This window comes from Dendrobates tinctorius, unplaced genomic scaffold, assembly GCF_039654945.1.
Source record: "Dendrobates tinctorius isolate UK_male_01 unplaced genomic scaffold, ASM3965494v1 ptg000326l, whole genome shotgun sequence".
Lineage (NCBI taxonomy): Eukaryota > Metazoa > Chordata > Amphibia > Anura > Dendrobatidae > Dendrobates > Dendrobates tinctorius.
In genome coordinates, this window is record NW_027361993.1 from 5,833,389 (window position 1) to 5,854,177 (window position 20,789).

At 40.7% G+C, this 20,789-nt stretch overlaps 1 protein-coding gene across 6 annotated transcripts in view; it reads left to right on the top strand.

Moving 5' to 3' along the window:
- Positions 1-20,789, top strand: part of TP73 (tumor protein p73) — a 187,916-nt gene that overhangs the window by 47,564 nt on the left and 119,563 nt on the right. For all 6 annotated transcript variants that reach the window (XM_073561712.1, XM_073561713.1, XM_073561709.1 and 3 more), the window contains one exon: positions 19,562-19,807. In XM_073561712.1, the coding sequence (XP_073417813.1) occupies positions 19,562-19,807 (246 nt within the window). The remainder of the gene's footprint in view (positions 1-19,561; positions 19,808-20,789) is intronic.

The window sequence follows — 20,789 nt, forward strand, 5'->3', positions numbered from 1 at the left end:
GAGAGATAGATAGCTATAAATAGAAAGATATAGAGATAGATATATAGATAGATATAGATAATAGATAGAGATAGATAATAGATAGAGATATACAGATATAATAATAATAATAATAATATAGACATATATAGATAGATATAGAGATAAATATATATAGATAGATGGCTATAAATAAAAATAGATATAGAGATATATAGAGATAGATAGATATAGAGATAATAGATATAGAGATAGATAGATAGATATAGAGATAGATATAGAGACAGATAGATATAGAAAGATAGATATAGAGATAGATATAGAGATAATAGCTAGATATAGAGATATGTATAGAGATAGATAGATAGATAGATATAGAGTTAGAAAGATAGATATAGAGAGATATAGAGATAGATAGAGATAGCTAGATAGATAGATGGATAGATAGATATAGATAATAGAGATAATAGATAGATATAATAGATAGATATAGAGATAGATATAGAGATAGATGGATAGATCAATAGATAGATAGATAAAGAGAGAGAGATAGAGATAGAGATTGATAGATAATGAGATATAGAGATAGATATAGAGATATAGTGTTAGATAGAAAGATAGATATAGAGTTAGATAGATATAGAGATAGATATGGATATAGAGATAGATATGGATATAGAGATAACAGATATAGAGATAGATAGATAGATATAGAGATAGATAGATAGATAGATAGATATAGAGATAGATAGATAGATATAGAGATAATATATAGATAGATAGATATAGAGATAATATATAGATAGCTATAGAGATAGATATAGAGATAGATATAGAGAGAAACAGATATATATATATATAGAGATAGATATAGAGATAGATAGGTAGATAGATATAGAGATAATAGATATAGAGATAGATAGAAATAGATATAAAGATAGATAGAGATAGAGAGAGCGGTAGATAGAGAGAGATAGATATAGAGAGAGATAGATACAGAGATAGATAAATAGATAGATAGATAGATATAGATATTATTATTATTATTATTTATTGTTATAGCGCCATTTATTCCATGGCGCTTTACATGTGAGGGGGGTATACATAAAAACAAGTACAATAATCTTAAACAATACAAGTCATAACTGGTACAGGAGGAGAGAGGACCCTGCCCGCGAGGGCTCACAATCTTCAAGGGATGGGTGATAATACAGTAGGCGAGGGTAGAGCTGGTCGTGCAGCGGTTTGGTCGATCGGTGGTTACTGCAGGTTATAGGCTTGTCGGAAGAGGTGGGTCTTCAGGCTCTTTTTGAAGGTTTCGATGGTAGGTGAGAGTCTGATATGTTGTGGTAGAGAGTTCCAGAGTAGGGGTGATGCGCGAGAGAAATCTTGTATGCGATTGTGGGAAGAGGAGATAAGAGGGGAGTAGAGAAGGAGATCTTGTGAGGATCGGAGGTTGCGTGCAGGAAAGTACCGGGAGACGAGGTCACAGATGTATGGAGGAGACAAGTTGTGGATGGCTTTGTATGTCATGGTTAGGGTTTTGTAATGGAGTCTCTGGGCAATTGGGAGCCAGTGAAGGGATTGACAGAGGGGAGAAGCTGGGGAATAGCGGGGGGACAGGTGGATTAGTCGGGCAGCAGAGTTTAGAATAGATTGGAGGGGTGCGAGAGTGTTTGAGGGGAGGCCGCAGAGCATGAGGTTGCAGTAGTCAAGGCGAGAGATGATGAGGGCATGGACTAGGGTTTTTGCAGATTCTTGGGTGAGGAATGAACGGATGCGTGAAATATTTTTGAGTTGAAGTCGGCAGGAAGTGGAAAGGGTTTGGATATGTGGTTTGAAGGAGAGATCAGCATCAAGGATTACTCCGAGGCAGCGAGCTTGTGGGACTGGGGAGAGTGGGCAGTCATTTACTGTAATTGATAGGTTCGTAGGGGGGGTCACGTGAGATGGGGGAAAGATGATGAATTCTGTTTTGTCCATGTTGAGTTTCAGATATCTAGTGGAGAAGAAGGATGAAATAGTGGACAGACATTGAGGGATTCTGGTTAGTAGGGAGGTGATATCTGGTCCAGAGATGTAGATCTGTGTGTCATCAGCATAAAGATGATACTGAAAGCCATGAGATTCTATGAGCTGTCCCAGGCCAAAGGTGTAAATAGAGAACAGCAGGGGCCCTAGGACTGAACCTTGTGGGACTCCGACAGATAGGGGGCGAGGTGAGGAGGTGGTGTGTGAGTGGGAGACGCTGAATGTCCGGTCTGTTAGGTATGATGAGATCCAGGAGAGGGCCAAGTCTGTGATGCCGAGGGATGAGAGGGTCTGTAATAATAGGGAATGGTCCACTGTGTCAAAGGCAGCCGACAGGTCCAGGAGGAGGAGGACAGAGTAGTGTCGCTTGCTCTTGGCAGTTAAGAGGTCATTGGTGACCTTAGTAAGGGCAGTTTCAGTGGAGTGGTGTGACCGGAAGCCAGATTGTAAGCGGTCGAAGAGGGAGCAAGAAGAGAGATGGGAGGACAGTTCAAGGTAGACGTGTTGTTCCAGTAGCTTGGAGGCGTATGGGAGAAGTGATATAGGGCGATAGCTAGATACAGAGGATGGGTCAAGAGAGGGCTTTTTGAGGATAGGTGTGATGGAGGCATGTTTAAAGCTTGAGGGGAAAACACCAGTTGTTAGTGATAGGTTGAAGAGATGGGTTAGGGTTGGGATGAAGACTGTGGTGAGGTTTGGGATGAAGTGGGATGGGATCGGGTCGAGTGCACAGGTGGTGAGATGTGATCTTGAGAGTAGAGTGGAGAGTCGATCTTCTGTAATGGTGGAGAAGTTGGTTTTGAAGGTGGAGGGCTGGGAAGTCGGGAGGAAGGGCTCTGGGGGTTGTTGACCAAAACTGTCCCTGATGTTATCAATTTTCTGCTTGAAAAATGAGGCAAAGTCTTCAGCTGAGATGAGTGGGGAGGGAGGAGGTGCTGGGGGGCGGAGGAGAGAATTGAAGGTGTTGAATAACTGTTTAGGGTTGTGAGACAGGGAGGATATGAGAGATGAGAAGTAGGTTTGTTTAGCTGTGGCGAGTGTGGTCTTGAAAGTAGTGAGGGACTGTTTGAATGCGATGAAGTGCTTGTTGGAGTGGGATCTTTTCCATCTGCGCTCAGCAGCCCTGGAAGCTCGCCTCAGCTCTTTGGTCAGGCTGGTGTGCCAGGGCTGTCTGTTGATTTTGCGAGTTTTGGTATGTGTAAGTGGGGCAGCGGATTCCAAAGCTACAGCTATTGTGGTGTTATATAGAGCGGCAGCGTCATCCGCATTGTGTAAGGAACTTATATCTGTAAGAGGGAGGAGGGATTCGGAGAATGAGTGTAGGTCAAGGTGTTTAAGATTCCTGCGAGGGTGTGAAAGTTTGTGGGGTGGGGATTGTAGACATGGAGTGAAGAGGGAAGAGAATGTGAGCAGGTTGTGGTCAGAGAGAGGAAGAGGTGAGTTAGAGAGGTTAGATAGGGAGCAGAGGCGGGTGAAGATGAGGTCCAGTGTGTGGCCATCTTTGTGGGTGGCTGTAGAAGACCATTGAGTGAGGCCGAAGGAGGAAGTGAGAGATAGAAGTTTAGTGGCAGCTGAGAGGGAAGTGTCAATGGGGATGTTGAAGTCGCCCATGATGATAGTAGGGATGTCCGCGGAAAGGAAATGAAGTAACCAGGTGGTGAAGTGGTCAAAGAAGGTGGTGGCTGGCCCTGGGGGGCGGTAGATGACAGCCAGTTGGAGGTTGGAGGGGGAGTAGATGCGCACAGAGTGCACCTCAAAGGAAGGGAGGGTAACAGAGGGTGGCAGTGGGATTGGGGTGAAGGAGCAGGTATCTGACAGGAGAAAACCAACTCCTCCACCATGTTTGCTGCTGGGGCGGGGGGTGTGAGAAAGGTGGAAGCCGCCATACGAAAGTGCAGCAGGAGAGGCTGTGTCAGAAGGGGTGAGCCAGGTTTCGGTGATGGCGAGGAAGGAGAGTTTGGTAGTAACAAAAAGATCATGGATGTAGGAAAGCTTGTTGCAGACAGAGCGAGCGTTCCACAGAGCTCCTGTTAGTGGGACTGGGGAAGCGGGGGCTGGGTGAATGGGTATAAGGTTGGAGAGGTTACGGAAGGTTGTGATAGAGCGTGGATGGGAGGTAGAAATGACTGTGGGAATGTGGTGAGGAGGACCAGGATTTGGAGAGATATCACCAGCAGTGAGAAGGAGCAGAGAAAGTGTTAGCAGGTGGGAGCAGGAGAGGGCATGAGGGGGCTGTCTGTGTTTGGAGACAGAGGATTGTATGTTAAGGAACAGTTTTGAGGCGGAGGTGAGGTGGATGGGGAGGATTGAAGAAGAGATGAACAGTTCCTTACTAGGAGTAGGGATATAGATAATAGTAGTAGTAGTATAGTAGTAGATATAGATAATAGATAGAGATAGATAGATAAAGATAGATAATAAATATAGAGATAACAGATAGATATAGAGATAGAGTAAGATAGAAATATATAGAGATAGGTAGATATAGATAATAGAGATAGCTAGATAGATAGATATAGATATAGATAGATATAGATAGAAAGATAGATATAGAGATAGATGTAGAGATAGAAAGATAGATATAGAGATAGAGCGATAGATAGAGATAGATATAGATAATAGATAGAGATAAATAGATAGATAGATAGATAGAGAAAGATAGATAGATATAGAGATAGATATAGAGATAGAAAGATAGATAGATATACAGAGAGATAGATATAGAGATAGAGATAAATAGATAGATAGATATAGAGAGAGATATAGAGAGAAATAGATATAGAGATAATAGATATATATAGAGATAGATATAGAGAGAGATAGATACAGAGAAAAGATATAGAGATAAATAGATAAAGATAGATAGATATATAGATATAGAGATAGAGATAAATAGATATATAGAGAGATATAGAGACTAGAGAGAAATAGATATAGATATAGAGATAATAGATATATATAGAGATAGATAGATATAGAGAGAGATAGATACAGAGAAAAGATATAGAGATAAATAGATAAAGATAGATATATATATAGATATAGAGATAGAGCGATAGATAGATATACAGAGAGATAGATATAGAGATAGATAGAGATATATAGATAGATAGCTATAGAGATATAGAGATAGAGCGATAGATAGATATACAGAGAGATAGATATAGAGATAGATAGAGATATATAGATAGATAGCTGTAGAGATATAGAGAAAGATATAGAGAGAAATAGAGATAGATATAGAGATAGATAGAGATAGATATATAGATATAAAGATAGATATAGAGATAGATATAGATATAGAGATAGATAGATACAGAGAAAAGATATAGAGATAGATAACGGATAGATAAATAGATAGATAGGTATAGAGATAGATAGATAGATATATATATTAGATAGAGATATATATAGATAAAGATAGATAGATATAGATGGTAGCTAGATAGATAATAAATATAGAGATAATAGATATAGAGATAGATAGAGTAAGATAGATAGATATAGAGATAGATAGACATAATAGATATATATAGAGATATATATAGAAAGATATAGAGATAGATAGATATAGAGATAGATGTAGAGATAGAAATATAGATATAAAGATAGAGCGATAGAGATAGATATAGATAGAGATAGAGATAGAGATAGATATAGATAATAGATAGAGATAGAAAGATAGATAGATATAAGAGAGATAGAGAGAGAGATATATAGAGAAATAGAGATAGATAGATAGATAGAGAGAGACAGAGAGAGCGAGAGATATATAAAAAAAACAAAACACGATACTCACCTCTCCTCCTCGCTCCCACGCTGATCCCGGCTTCAGTGTCAGGAGCTGCCCCCTCTGCCAGACACACAGCGGGTGCGCGATGTAGTGACGTCATCGCGCACTGGCTGTGAGTCAGGAGCAGAGAGGACTGAGGGCGGCGCCGGCCCTGATGCAGAGCAGCTTACTGGGCTGGGGGCGGGGCCTCTGGGGGTGGAGACTGTGAAATGATATTCATTTCTCTTTAGCAGCGGGGACAGGGGCTCCTGCCTCCTGACACCCGCTGCTTCTCCGCTGGCAGGGGCCCCCATAGCAGCTGCATGGTGTGCGACACACCACTGGCTGGGGGCCCCTGGAGCAGCGGGGGCCCTAGGCAACTGCTGGCCCTGTATGCCAGCAGGTGCCAGGGCCCACCAGATGCCAGGGCCCACCGGAGAATCCTCCGGTTCCCCGGTGGGCCAGTCCGACGCTGATGACACATTATACTTTATGATAATGGTAAATTTAGGTCGATATGTTTTGTGTTTATTTATAAAGAATATCAGAAATTTGGCAAAAATGTAAAAAAATAGCAATTTTCAAACTTTGAATAATTATCCCTTTAATCCAAATGGTCATACCATAGCAAAACATTAATAAATAACATTTTCCACATGTCTGCCTTACATCAGCACCATTTTTAAAATGCTATTTTATTTTGTTAGCATTTTAGGAGGTTTAAAAATGTAGCAGCAATTTTTTTTCTTTTTCAATGAAATTTACAAAATAATTTTTTTAGGGACCTATCCAGGTTTGAAGTGACTTTAGGGGTCCTATGTATTGGAAAACCACCAAAAGTGATACTATTTTAAAAACCGCACCCCCTGACATATTGAAAACTGCTTTTCAGAAATTAAGACAAAGTGGCATGATAGGAATGAAATAGTTGATTTTTACCATCTAAACGTCGCTGACTTTTGAACAGGCCGCTATAGCCGGGAGATTCTATAGCCGCTATTTGCTCATGAATTGCCATGGCAAACATCAGGACCACACAATCATAATCTCAGTGTGCCGATGGGTGTAAAGAGGGAGAAATCACTCTTGTAATGTATAATAATTAGATCTGTCTCTTTAAGCAAGCCAGACTTATGGGACTTGGGGGGTGGAGACAAGAAGGATGAGAAGGGAAGTTTCAGTTTCACTTCTGTGTAGCATGGGAATGCAACTGTTATGCTGTGTGCTGGAGGACGAAGAATAAAACATATCTAAAGTTTAATACCTTGAATTCTTCATAACGTGTGGATATTACAACTGGCGACGAGGATGGGATATAATCACCTACTGCTGTGAGTACAGACTATATTTTACCGCTTCACACGCCAGCACCACTGAGAGACTCTATCATGGCTGACTACTTGCACACATTCCCACAATTTGATATGACTGATGTCATTAATCTCTCCCATAACTGGAGAAAATGGCTAAACAGATTTGAGAATTTCCTAGAAGCATGGACATAAAGGAGGAGAAAAGAAAGAGAGCTTTGCTCCTGCATTGTGCAGGCACAGGAGTCTATGACATATACAGTACGTTACCTGCAGCAGAAACAGACACATACAGCAACTGCACTAAAGCTCTCACTGGCTACTTCAACCCTAAACAGAACATCAGATATGAAAGATATAAATTCAGGATTGCCAAGCAGCTTCCAGAAGAGTTCATAGACACTTATGTCACACGGCTGAAAGAGTTAGCACATGGATGTGCCTTTACAGATGTAGATGATGAAATCCTAACTCAAATAATTGTCACCTGCTCGTCTAATAACCTAAGGCGTAAGGCTCTGCAGCAGGATATCTCTCTACATGATTTGCTCAAAATGGCCCGTGCTATAGAAATAGCAGATCATCAGGCTACCGTAATGGAGAATGGGGATAAATTACATGTGCATAATCTCAAACAGAAAAATTTACCAGACAAACAAGCCCAGAAACAGAAGAAATGTTATAGATGTGGACAGGATTTCCCTCACCACCAGAACAAATGTCCAGCTATTGTTCAAACCTGCAGTAAATGTGGAAAAGGGAATCATTTTGCAGCTGTTTGCAAATCAGCGCACTACAAGCCTCCGCTGCCTATGACAAAATCTGCAGATGTAAAAGTGATAAATCAGGACACAGAAGAAATGTCTGCGACTGAGAACTATGTGTTCACTACCTCTGTCACTGGTTCAGTACAGTCTCCCTGTGTTACACTCTCAATCTGCAACACTGACATTACCTTTACAATAGATACAGGAGCTTCAGTGGATATCATAGATGGCACTACATATGAACAATTGAAAACAAGGCCAGTCTTACAACAAGTGCAGACTAAAATCTTTCCTTATGGATCTAAAACACCTCTAGCTATAATGGGACAATTTGATGCTGAAATTAGATATAAAGAAAACAGGCAGAAAACCACTTTCCACACATTACAAGGATCGGGAGGCTGTCTTCTCAGCTATCACACTGCCTTGGAGCTAGGGCTCATCCAGGTTATTCATACCATAACTGACCCTGCGGATATGGATGTACAAACTATGGTGAACAGTTTTCCCTCCCTATTTAGTGGTTTGGGAAAACTAAAGGACTCTCAAGTATACCTTCATGTGGATGACAATATTCGTCCAGTAGCCCAGCCTCACAGGCGTATTCCATTTCACCTGAGACAGAAGGTAGAAAAGGAACTCCAATTGCTCATGGATGAGGACGTTATTGAAACTGTTACTGGTCCCACTCCATGGGTCTCTCCACTTGTGGTAGTTCCAAAACCAAAGACTCCTGATCAAGTGAGACTGTGTGTTGACATGCGCCTGCCCAACACCGCTATCCAGAGGGAAAGACATATCTCACCTACGATTGATGACATTATTCATTTATTAAATGGAGCCACCGTCTTCTCAAAGCTCGACCTCAATAAGGGATATCATCAATTAGAACTGAGTCCAGAGTCCCGATACTTGACCACATTTTCCACCCATGTGGGCCTCAGAAGATACAAAAGATTGACTTTTGGAGTCTGCTCAGCAGCAGAAATTTTTCAGGATGCAATAAGGAGTGTCATTCAACACATCCCAAATGCTTTTAATTACAGTGATGACATATTGGTTTTTGGTAAAACTCAAGCTGAGCATAATCGTGCTCTATATGCTATCTTCGAATGTCTGCTTTCTGCTGGACTCACTTTAAACAAAGAGAAGTGCGAGTTTGACAAGGGTTCATTAGAATTCTATGGTCACATCTTCTCGGCAAAAGGAGTACAACCAGACCCCAAGAAAGTGGAAGCTATCAGAACAGCCTCAATTCCACAGGATGCCAGTGAAGTGCGTTCTTTCCTTGGAATGGCAAGTTACTGTGCTAGATATATTCCGAATTTTTCAACAATCAGCAATCCACTACGGGAACTTACAAAACAAAGTTGTATTTTTCAATGGTCTCAAGACTGTCAGGCCTCTTTTGAAACAATTAAAAATGAACTCTGCTCGACAACCACTATGGCTTATTTTGATCCAGCTCTTCGAACTGAACTGATTGTGGACGCCAGTCCCGTCGGACTGGGTGCTATTCTAGCGCAGTACAAGGATAACAATCAAAATCCTCACATCATTTCTTATGCAAGTAAGAGCTTAACAAACACTGAAACAAAATATTCTCAACCTGAAAAAGAAAGCTTGGCAGTTGTCTGGGGATGTGAACACTTTCACTTATTTCTCTATGGAGCTCCCTTCACCATTGTCACAGATCATCAAGCACTTCTTACAATTTTTGGAAATCCCAGAGCTAAAATGCCTGCACGAATTGAACGATGGGGCCTACGTCTACAGGACTACAACTATAAAATTGTTCACAAACCTGGAAAATACAGCAATCCGGCTGATTATCTTTCAAGACATCCTACTAATGATGATATACCTGTGCATTCCTCCATTGAAGAATACCTACGTTTTGTTACAGATCATGCCGTGCCAAAAACACTTTCTCTTGATCAATTTATAAATGAAACAACAAAAGACAAGACACTCTGTGCCCTAATACAAATCATCCAAAATCGAAGGTGGCATGAAATTCAAAAGGAAAAATTTCCTGATTCTGAGATTGATCTGAAAGAGTTAAAACTATTCTCAAACGTACGTGAGGAATTATCAGTCACTGAAGGACACCTCATTCTTCGAGGTACCAAACTAGTTGTACCTAAGACTTTGCGTAACTTAGTCATACAGATAGCACATGAAGGTCATTTAGGAATTGTTGGCACAAAGAAGTTACTCAGAGAAAAAGTGTGGTTCCCAAATATGGATCACTTGGTGGAAGAAAAGAGTAGACGCTGTTCTACTTGTCAATTAATCACTCCATCATCAACCTCAGAGCCATTACAAATGTCTCCGTTAGGCTGGTTTCACATTAGCGCTTTTTAAGCGCACGCACGGCCGGGGGTAGCTCCGCCCCCGAGCCGGCTCTCTGCCCGGCGTGCCCGCCCCTTGCTTGTAGCGCCGCCTCCTAGCGCACAGCAGCGCCTGCGATCGGCGCACCCTATCTTTAGCATAGGGTGCGCAGATCGTGCGCAGGCCGTGCGCTAGTTGCGCTTTGACCTGCGCTGCGCACTTTTGACGGTGCGCCGAGCACGCCGAAATCCGAAAAGTTTGATTTTGGCGCGCACGGCGCACCGTCAACAGTGCGCAGCGCAGGTCAAAGCGCAACTAGCGCACGGCCTGCGCACGATCTGCGCACCCTATGCTAAAGATAGGGTGCGCCGATCGCAGGCGCCGCTGTGCGCTAGGAGGCGGCGCTACAAGCAAGGGGCGGGCATGCCGGGCAGAGAGCCGGCTCGGGGGCGGAGCTACCCCTGGCCGTGCGTGCGCTTAAAAAGCGCTAATGTGAAACCAGCCTTACCCACTGCTGTCTGGGAGGAAGTGGCAGTCGATATATATGGACCATTGCCAAGTGGCCAATACATTCTCGTAACAATTGATGAATATTCTCGATACCCTGTCATTTCATTTATCTCTTCAACATCTGCTAATAATGTTATACCAGAGCTGGACGACATTTTCTCGGCATATGGTATTCCAAGAGTGGTCAAAACAGACAATGGACCTCCATTCAATGGACATGTGTTTACACAATTTTCTGAATACTTGGCATTCAATCACAGGAAAATCACACCTTGCTGGCCGCAAGCCAATGGAATTGTGGAACGTTTTATGCGCACTCTGGGGAAACGTATCAAGGCAGCGAGTCTGGAGCACATCCCACTGAAACAGTCATTATACAAATTCATGCATAATTACCGCAATACGCCACACTCCACTACTAATGCTGCTCCAGCTCATTTAATGTTCAGCAGAACCCTGCGTATACGTCTCCCTGATGTGACCAGCCATCCCCGACCGAGTGACTCCTCAGTGAGATCCACAGATTTCTCCAACAAACAAGCCATGAAACGTTATGCAGACAGAAGGCGAAGGACACAGTCAAGTGCCATCGAAAGAGGGGATGTCGTGGTGGTACGTCAAAGACCAACCAACAAGACCTCACCTGTATATGGTCCTGCAAAATATTATGTTACTAAAAGGAAAGGCAGCATGATCACAGCTGAACGAGATGGACACTCCATAACGCGAAATTCTTCATATTTTAAAGTCATACCGCAGAATGATGACAATGAACTCTCTTTGATGGAAGATTTGGTATCCGATGGTGGAGAGGACCAACAAGAGGTAGCTGGTCCATCAATAATGAACCCTCTCAATGAGCCCAGACGTTATCCTACACGAGAGAGAAGAGCTCCATCGAGGCTTATTGAAGAAGTGTAATTACAGTTTTGTTTTGGTTTTTTTTGACGTTTTCATGTTGTTGCATTTATCAGTAATATGGGTTATTTATAGAAAAAAAAAAAAAAGGGGATGATGTAATGTATAATAATTAGATCTGTCTCTTTAAACAAGCCAGACTTATGGGACTTGGGGGCTGGAGACAAGAGGGATGAGAAGGGAAGTTTCAGTTTCACTTCTGTGTAGCATGGGAATGCAACTGTTATGCTGTGTGCTGGAGGACGAAGAATAAAACATATCTAAAGTTTAATACCTTGAATTCTTCATAACGTGTGGATATTACAACTCTCTTTTAAACATTTATATGATATAGTCACTATTGACATCAGAATCTAAGGGGTTAAACAGATATGGACGGTGACAACACTGCTCATTTGTGATACAGCAAGTTGTCAGCTATGGTGTTCAGCCGACAGCTGCTGGATTGTCACCTGTATGGGGATGCTATTCTCTTATATCTCAGGTCAGTTAAAAGACGTATTGACGGTCATTAAGGGGTTAAAACAAAAAATAGAAAGTAGCTGTTGTCTCGACAGTTCCAAAGATCAGAGATGATGTACATGTCTTTGATTTCTAGTCAGGTGTCCTAGATCTCCATTTTGAACTGTATTTATTGCTCTCAGCCTATGATAGAGCAGGGAGCCTTCGGCTCCATGCCCACCATTCTCCATCCTGTATGCCAGAGACTGCTCAACGTCATGATACAGATGGTGGAATTAAGTCACTGTATTGCGTTTCCTGTGCTGGCCCATAATGTGATGGATTTAGTTGCTTGGATAAACTAGTTTCTGTTGGGGGTGGCCCTTGGAGGGCAATATTTGTTTTAATGGGGCGTTAAGGGGAAACTACTACTAGGTTAGGGGGCGCAATACTTGTCTAGCCGCCGCTAGCAATCCATACTACTCCAATGGTACTGGGAGAAATAAATGCCATTCCTGCTGTAGAAATACCATGGACATTGAGCCTGGAGAGGGTGAATATTAATGAGGGTTGGCAACAATGGATCAGATGCAATTTCTTCCCATCCTCAGTAACCTGATATATATAAACTTTCTCACTATGGTTCCTAATTTTTGTGGTTATGCAAAGCAAAATATTTATTTCTAAATGGCTAAGACCCAACAGATAGGGAAAGCTTTTGAATGTCGTCTAATATTTACAAAGCTGTCATTACACATTTGATCACTATACTGATAAATTGCTCAGTAAAACGTAGCCTGTGGGCTGACGATACTTATCCCTCCCAGTCTTTGAAAGTTCAATTGAGGGATAATTAGAAAGTAAATATGGGGCAGCTCACACATGTCTGCGCAGAATTCCTCTCATCAAGATAAGAGTATGACACCGCCATCCTCAAGACGTGTCCATGTGAATTTTATTAATTGCAATTATGAAAAATGATATTTCTCCTACCATCCATTATCTGACTGTGCTTTAAGGAGACAGGTCCTATAATTACATGGACTCAGATTTGTAAGCATTGGGCAGAATTTGTTGCAAAAAGGTAAATATATCCAGAAAACAAATATCCTCAAATCAGTGGCCTTCCATTTGTTAGGGTAAATGCGGGTATATGTGAAGGCTGGGTTCACACATTGCGGGTATCAGACAGAAGCATGTTACATGGCCAAGAACCGTGTGCTAAATCAACATGTGGTTGACTGTGAATTGCCACGTTCTACCTGCTTCCGCTCTAATTTATATCAAACCACGTGTGGTTTTGCTTCATGATTCTGTATACTGTGGAGTGATGGATCACACTTCTCTATCCGGAGTCTGATGGATGAGTCTGAGTTTGGTAAATGCCAGGAGGACATTATCTACCTAACTGCGTTGTGCTGACTGCATAGTTTAGTGGAGGAGGCATAATTCTTGTTTTTCAGGGGTCTTCCTTGACCTTGAATAGAAATTTTGATACTTCTGCACAAGACATTTTAGACAATTGTGGCTTTGTGGGAACAGTCTTGGGAAGGCCCTTTTCTGGTCCCCATTACTGTGCCCAGTGCACAAGGTCCATAAGGCCATGGTTGATGTAGTTTGGTTTTGAAGAATCTGACAAGCCGGACAGAGCATAGACATCGACCTCATCCAACATGTTTAGGATTAACTAGAATGGAGATTGTGAGCCCGGCCCTTTCTTCCAAATCAGTGTTTGACCTCACAAACTCTGTTCTGGATGAATGGGCCAAAATTCTCAAAGACTCCTTCAAAATCTTGTATAAAACCTTCCCAGTAGAGTGAAAACCGTTGTAGCTGCAGAGGGGACGAAGAAACAACTCCATATTAATGGATTTAGAATGAGAGGTCAGAAAACATCTCGTAGACATAATGTGGAGATTTCCCTATACTCTTGTCAATATTGTGTCCGTCAAAGCTTGGAGAGCTCAACATGTGGGGTACATGACGTAATATCCTAGTAACAATGTAAGTCCCATGACAATAAACAGAACTCATGGATAATGACTAGAAGATCCCTGGTGGCTAATTCGACATATTTAAAAACAACAACACACAACAAATGTTTATAAATGTCTCCGTCATTGTAATTGGAAATTTTGTCAGTATTGCAATATTTTTCATACTGAAATATAATATTGGATTTATTATTAAATCAAATTACAGGTGGGCCTTGTATCTGTAGTGACGGAGAAAGCTGTGGCTATAACAGTATGTTGTATCTGCTGTCAGATGGGAGATTCTAAGCTTGTTACATGATAAAACATTGAACATGATGCCTTGGCAGACCTAAGATGATGCTGTATGTGTTACCTTTAGCATGATCTTAGAACTATTGATGGTTGTATTATGGTAGCTCTACTCAATGCCACATGACAGTGGAATTAGTAGCTTTAGAATGGATCTTGTATCTGTAGCATGATAGTGAATCTAGACTATATAGTATGTCAGTGAAACATGTCCCCTTTTCTACAATAAACCTTTTGGTACGCGATAGTGCTGCTGATGGTAGCATTAGGAAGAATAATGAATGTATGGCGCAATTGGAAAACTTTGTCCACTATTTAAATGTACTGTAAATATTTTGTTACATAACGATGAACCTGTTAGAAGTTATATCATGCTTGATCTTGTAGATTTTTCATGATGGTGGATCTACTGGATTTTACATCATAATGGATCTTATAAGTATTATTCGATGGTGGATCCTAGTGATCTTACATGATGATGCAAATTTTTATTAGGTGTTACGTGATGGTGGCCTTTTTAGATGTTACTGTTTGTTATAGGCTCATCTGGTGATGTGGATTTTCTAAGTCTTAAGCAGGAAAGCAACAAGGACTGAAGGTGATGGTACAGCAGGAAGTACTTGTCAAACGACAAGACATTTTCAATAGATATGCAGAATGGCAGGCAGACATGCCGAGCAGGAACAGTCCAGAACATGTAGGAGACAAATGGATAATGGCAGACAGAATGGAATAACAGGCAAACTGTATATTTGATTGCAGAAAAGATTACAAACTATTGGAGCAGTATTGTAGTGTGAACAGCACCAGTATAGCAAATAAGAGTTTGTTATGCGTATCGCAGACAAATGATTAGCCACTGATCATCAATGATGAACAGATAACTGAATACTTGCTTGCAAAGATGATTACACACTATTTCAGTAGTGCTGAAATGTGTACAGCACCAATATAGCAGGAAAAAAAGCTTATGCTAGCAGCAGACAAATGGTTAACCACAGCTCTGAGCTAGGATGTAAATGCAGGTACAAGATAAACAAGCAAGAGTTTTCAGAACAGATTATCCAACTGAAAAAATGAATAGTGAGGCAAACTACAGGAGTACATGTGGAATTGAATGCAAAGTTTACTGAATTCTCAGACACCAAATGTCTGAATCGGACCCTAAAAGACCTTAGGTGATTATGTCAAAGGAATTTGCAAAGGCCATAGGAAAAGGGAGCAGGGTCCAGCACTGGAGCCAGGACAGGTGATTAACATGATGTTGAATGTTGCCGTTGCTACATGATATGATGATGGTTGTTTTCAACTGTAGAATGACAGAGGATGTTGTAGAATGTGCACATGTTCAGATGGAAAAATACATTCACAACCACATACACATACAGTTCCGTAAACAAATGAAAAGTAACACACAAAAATAGCTTGACAGTACTTACATAATAAGTAATAAGCAGATCCCGCAGCTCCTTTGCTGGACACAGGTGACAGTCAGGTATGAAGCTTGGAGCCACCTAGGACCACAGTTTTAATTCTATTATTAGTATTCACAAGGGGCCAGCCACCGGCAGATGAGCACGTTGAGTTGTCTCACACCTCAGTAGTCATCATAAATCATTTATCCTTCTGAGTTGGAAAAGGTGACTAAATATTTTTCTACGGAATGACTGGATGCCCTAGAGCAATGTTTCTCTACTCCAGTCCTCAAGACCCACCAACAGGTCAAGTTTTCAGGATATCCTTAGTATTGTACAGGTGATAATTTCATCACCTGCTCAAGTATTAATTCCATCACCTATGCAATACTAAGGAAATCCTGAAAACATGACCAGTTGGTGGATCTTGAGGACTGGAGTTGAGAAACACTGCCCTAGAAGATAAAGGCCCTGATTCAAGGCCGGCATTTGGCATGTCAGCCTTGATGAAATGTACACCGGAGAAAGATGCACCAAATTCATTATACAAATTCTTTCAATTACTGTGAATCACCATTGCCAAGAGTAACATTTATATTGTAATTTATGCCACTTTTGTCCTGCCCATACTCTACCTAATTTTATAAAAGTTGTCGAGGCTGGATGAGACTGAAAAAAATGTCAAAAGTTGCCAAATGTTTGCACAACTTCACTTTGGACAATTTTTTTGTGACATTTCAATCAGTTGTACACCAGAAATATAGTAAAAACTGCTTGATGAATCAAGGCCAAAATGTTTTTACTTCTTACCATGTTATTACAGTACAAGTCTATGATATGCTACAGATATTAGTAAAGTCGAGGCCTCCCTATAAACAAGGTCTACAACTTATCACATCTTAGAATAGAATTTGGAGAATGGAGCAATATATGACCCCCTTTTAGGGGAAGGCTCATAGGTCATTTTTTGTCTCTCCCTGATTGCCAAACACTTAATATTGTTTTTACAAGATAAATTAACCATTGAGCATCTGTGAGATACACAGTGATAGCCACCTCTATAGCCACATATCGAAATGTGTGCTCTATAGTGGACAACTGTTTGAAAGAGGTTGTCCACTAGAGTTTTGGCCTTGCAGTCACTGAGGAGAGCAAGCTGAGATATGGAAAATTATTGGAAAGCCGAGATATAGGAAATTATGGGAAAGTCAAATAAAAAGAAAGTTTTAGATACATAAGAAATGAATCATTTTATTATTAAATGAATGCCGTCATTCATTCTGATGTAATCATAAACCAGGTGAAATGAGCCGTGTTTTACAATGATCCTCATCTGAGCTTCTAACATTTCCAGATACTTGTGACTTTCATTCAGTCTCCCTTTCTAGGGCCAAGACCAGAGTGATCGGCTCAGAGTTAACGAGGCAGTTAGTGTTTTGTAGATGTGAGATAATTTCCAACAGAATTTTATGAGGTCATCAGTGTCGCCTTTCACTCAGTGGAAAAGAATGTCTGCTGTATTTTCCCAATAGTCCAGCATCCAATATTATTAAAAATAATCCACAATACGAGATGATAAGTACTACAAAGTTAATATAGTTGACCCTTATAGAATTTATTAACTGAACCCCCTTGTAATAGCCTCATTGTGTGTTGCCCAGAAGGGTAGTGTTCTCGTTCCTTGTAAATACAATTCCAAATCTGTGTTTTACAAATAATTTTATTAAATTTCTAACTGAGACAATTGGGTGGCATCCATTATGACCATCACTACAATGCCAGAAAGCTTGCTGAAACCTATCTTTCTTAGACTCCCGAATGGCAGATCTTCCTAGATTATAGGATCACAATTTTCGACTTCTTAGATTAAAGAATTTACAGACATATAAACATTGGGTGCCTATAGGATAATTTAATTAATTAGATTTCTTGGGAATTATTTAAAGATTTTCTTGTTTCTGTATAGAGCATGGCTATAAGAATGATATATGTCATATTGGAGGTCAATGATTTGCAGACTTGCAGTTTCAGCCATTTTTCTTTTTTGGATTCAAGATTTTTTACTAATTGTCTCAAAAATACTCTACATTTTTGTTTGCTTATTCACATATTTCTTTTCTGATCCTACACAAAATGCTACTTTTCTGCCATAATAGGGGATTAGAGCTGATGGATCATTAAATAGTCAATCCATTCCCTTATTTGCCCTTTTCCTTTAGTTATGTGTCCACATACCCATAGGCACTTACACCAATAAACAAAGTGCACTCACCTCTAATCCGTCGCCATTGCCTGTCAATGTAATGCTTAGAACACACATTATCATGGGCAGGTAATACAATATCATTGATGTCTGGAGACTACAACCCATGGTGTGACTATTCTCCTTGTCATGACCATGTCATGGGAAGAATGTGTCTTGTTTAAAAACAAACACATTGTGGACACTTTACTTGAAACTGTGGTGCATTTACTTATTGGATGTTAGTATCTAGTACTTCAAGTTATACACATAGGTGAGACTCCTTAAGCAATGACCATGAAACGTTAACAGAAAAAAGGGACCGTAGTGGGGGTGCAATGCAGCCAACATCTTTGCATTATTCAGAAGTCTTGGAACACTGTGGAAGATGTATTAGTTAAAAAACTAACTTAATGAAAACAGCAACCCTTCCTCACCATCCATATACTGGGTATTTACAGTTGAGTGGTGGTTGTAAACTTCCAAAACTACAAAACTCCAACATAAGTTTTCAGGAAAGTTATGGGCTGCCATAATGCTTTATAACATGGAGCCATTGAAGATAATAGCTTTTCTACAGAACAAGTGCTTTACTACTGCCAGTTACTATGGCATATTACCAAATACTGATGGGTGCCCCGTAGCTAATTAAGCTTGATTGAAGATATGTTCTGCCATATTGAAATCATATATTAGAAGGGCAGTACAATGTGTATTTCAGTATCCATTACACACTGTCCATATTTCAAAATTCCACTGCAGTTGTATTGTTGTCTGGATTAGCAATCTTTTACACAATTAGCAAAGTAGAAAATTCTGACCTACTAAAGAGGGGGGGGGGTCCTCATTCTATCAGTGGGCTGACGCACAAAATAGCTATGAAAAGTGTTTCTTTCTCTGGAGGACCCAGTGCATACACTATGTTGACAGTACATTGATTAAAGTATGTAACTTGCAATGCTTTATTTCACCTGTAGTGGCGCAGCAGAATAATTAACACTTGCAGCAGGGCTACCCCACGGATTAAACTGATCAACCTGTGGCTCCATAGTGAGACAACCTATAATCTGCTTATCATTGGTGGATCTTTTCAAAATATAGACATGTTGTCCTGTTACCTTAAAGTAAATCAAGACAGACACGAAAGATTTGAATGAAATATGAAACACTCATTTCTGGGTAATTTTGGATGATAATGCATAAATGACTCAGTAAATAGTGCTTTTTGATAATTTGATGGCTTTTCCTGATTTTTCTAAGATCATATTTTGACTTTCTAAAGGTGCAGCTTGTACTGGGTAGCGCTGAGATATTCCTTAACTAAGAGGGTGCTCACAACAAAACCTGTCACTATCCTTTTACAAGTGTTGACCTGTTACCAAAAAGGTAAAAAAAGAGAAAAACACCCTCGGGAAATTTTTCAAATGACTCCAAAGAGAGCAAGTCCTTTAAGAGTCCTGTAACAAGATCCCTCCAGTGCTAAGATGTCTCTTAATGTTTCAGTCCCTCTTACCTGTGTGTTCTTTCTCCCTCCTCCCCTTTTCTCCTTTTCTACAGTCTCAATTCAGTTTGCTGAATAACACCATGGATCAGAGTATCGGAAGCAGAGCAGCCTCCACGAGTCCGTACAATCCCGACCACAACTCGAATGTCCCCACACATTCCCCCTACTCTCAGCCCAGCTCTACCTTTGATGCCATGTCTCCAGCACCGGTCATCCCATCCAACACTGACTATCCGGGACCTCACAACTTCGAAGTGACGTTTCAACAATCCAGCACAGCTAAGTCAGCGACATGGACCGTGAGTTACCCATCACTTTTCTACCCCCTGATAAAATGATGATGTAGGTTATATCATAGTTGTGAGACTACAACTTCCAGCATTCCCTGACACCTGTCTAACAGTCTGCCACTATGGGTTATGGGTTGTAGTTTTACAAGACATGGAATGTTATAGGTTGTAAACCCCTCTTATGTTGAATGAAAAGTTTGAAATGCAAATTGGTGGAAATTTTTGCAACGTCTCTGACACTTTTCGAGAGGGTGACATTATTAACGGTTCCTCATATAAGTCATATTGGACAGATAAAAGTCTATTGGCCATAGTCTATGGGTATAATGTGTAACATGATGTCTAAGACAATTTTTTGAGACACTTCTGAAAAACTTTGCCCAATTTTTTAGGGCTTAAGGTTTGATGTTTGTTCTGCACTAGGTATATCTAATCCCTGTTTTTTAGAACTTATTGCAGACTTTGGACATGAAACTTTATTTGCCCTGTATTCTCCAGGAGACTTGTATATTTTTGTACTGTTCTGTGTCAGAGTTTTTAAAAATGTAGGTTGTAAGTGTATAAAGATGCACATAAAGTTGATGCAGAAGTTGCAGTCAGACCGAGTCATGATGCCTAAAAAGTCAGAAGCCAAAAATAAGGGACAATACTATAGTAATGGCATGTGGAGCTGTAGCTCGGCTTTCCTGCATATGGGGCAACGAGTTCAATTCAGCACCCTAGTCTTGTATGTATATAGCCTGACCAAGGCACAGTGGCTTCTTGGTGCCCCTTGGCATCCTGAGGCTCTTTTCCCTGCAGCTGTCCACTATGGCAATTTCCATGATAGCATATGAAGGTTGGCGGGGGGTCCTGGCTAAAATTTTACATTGGTCCCTCGAGCTTTAGCTTCATGTCTGCATGAATGCCTTGTATGTAAACAATCAGTGAGTTGTGCTCAGAGGGTCTATAGTATAATTTGCAGTTATACTTTTATATCAGCATCTGATTG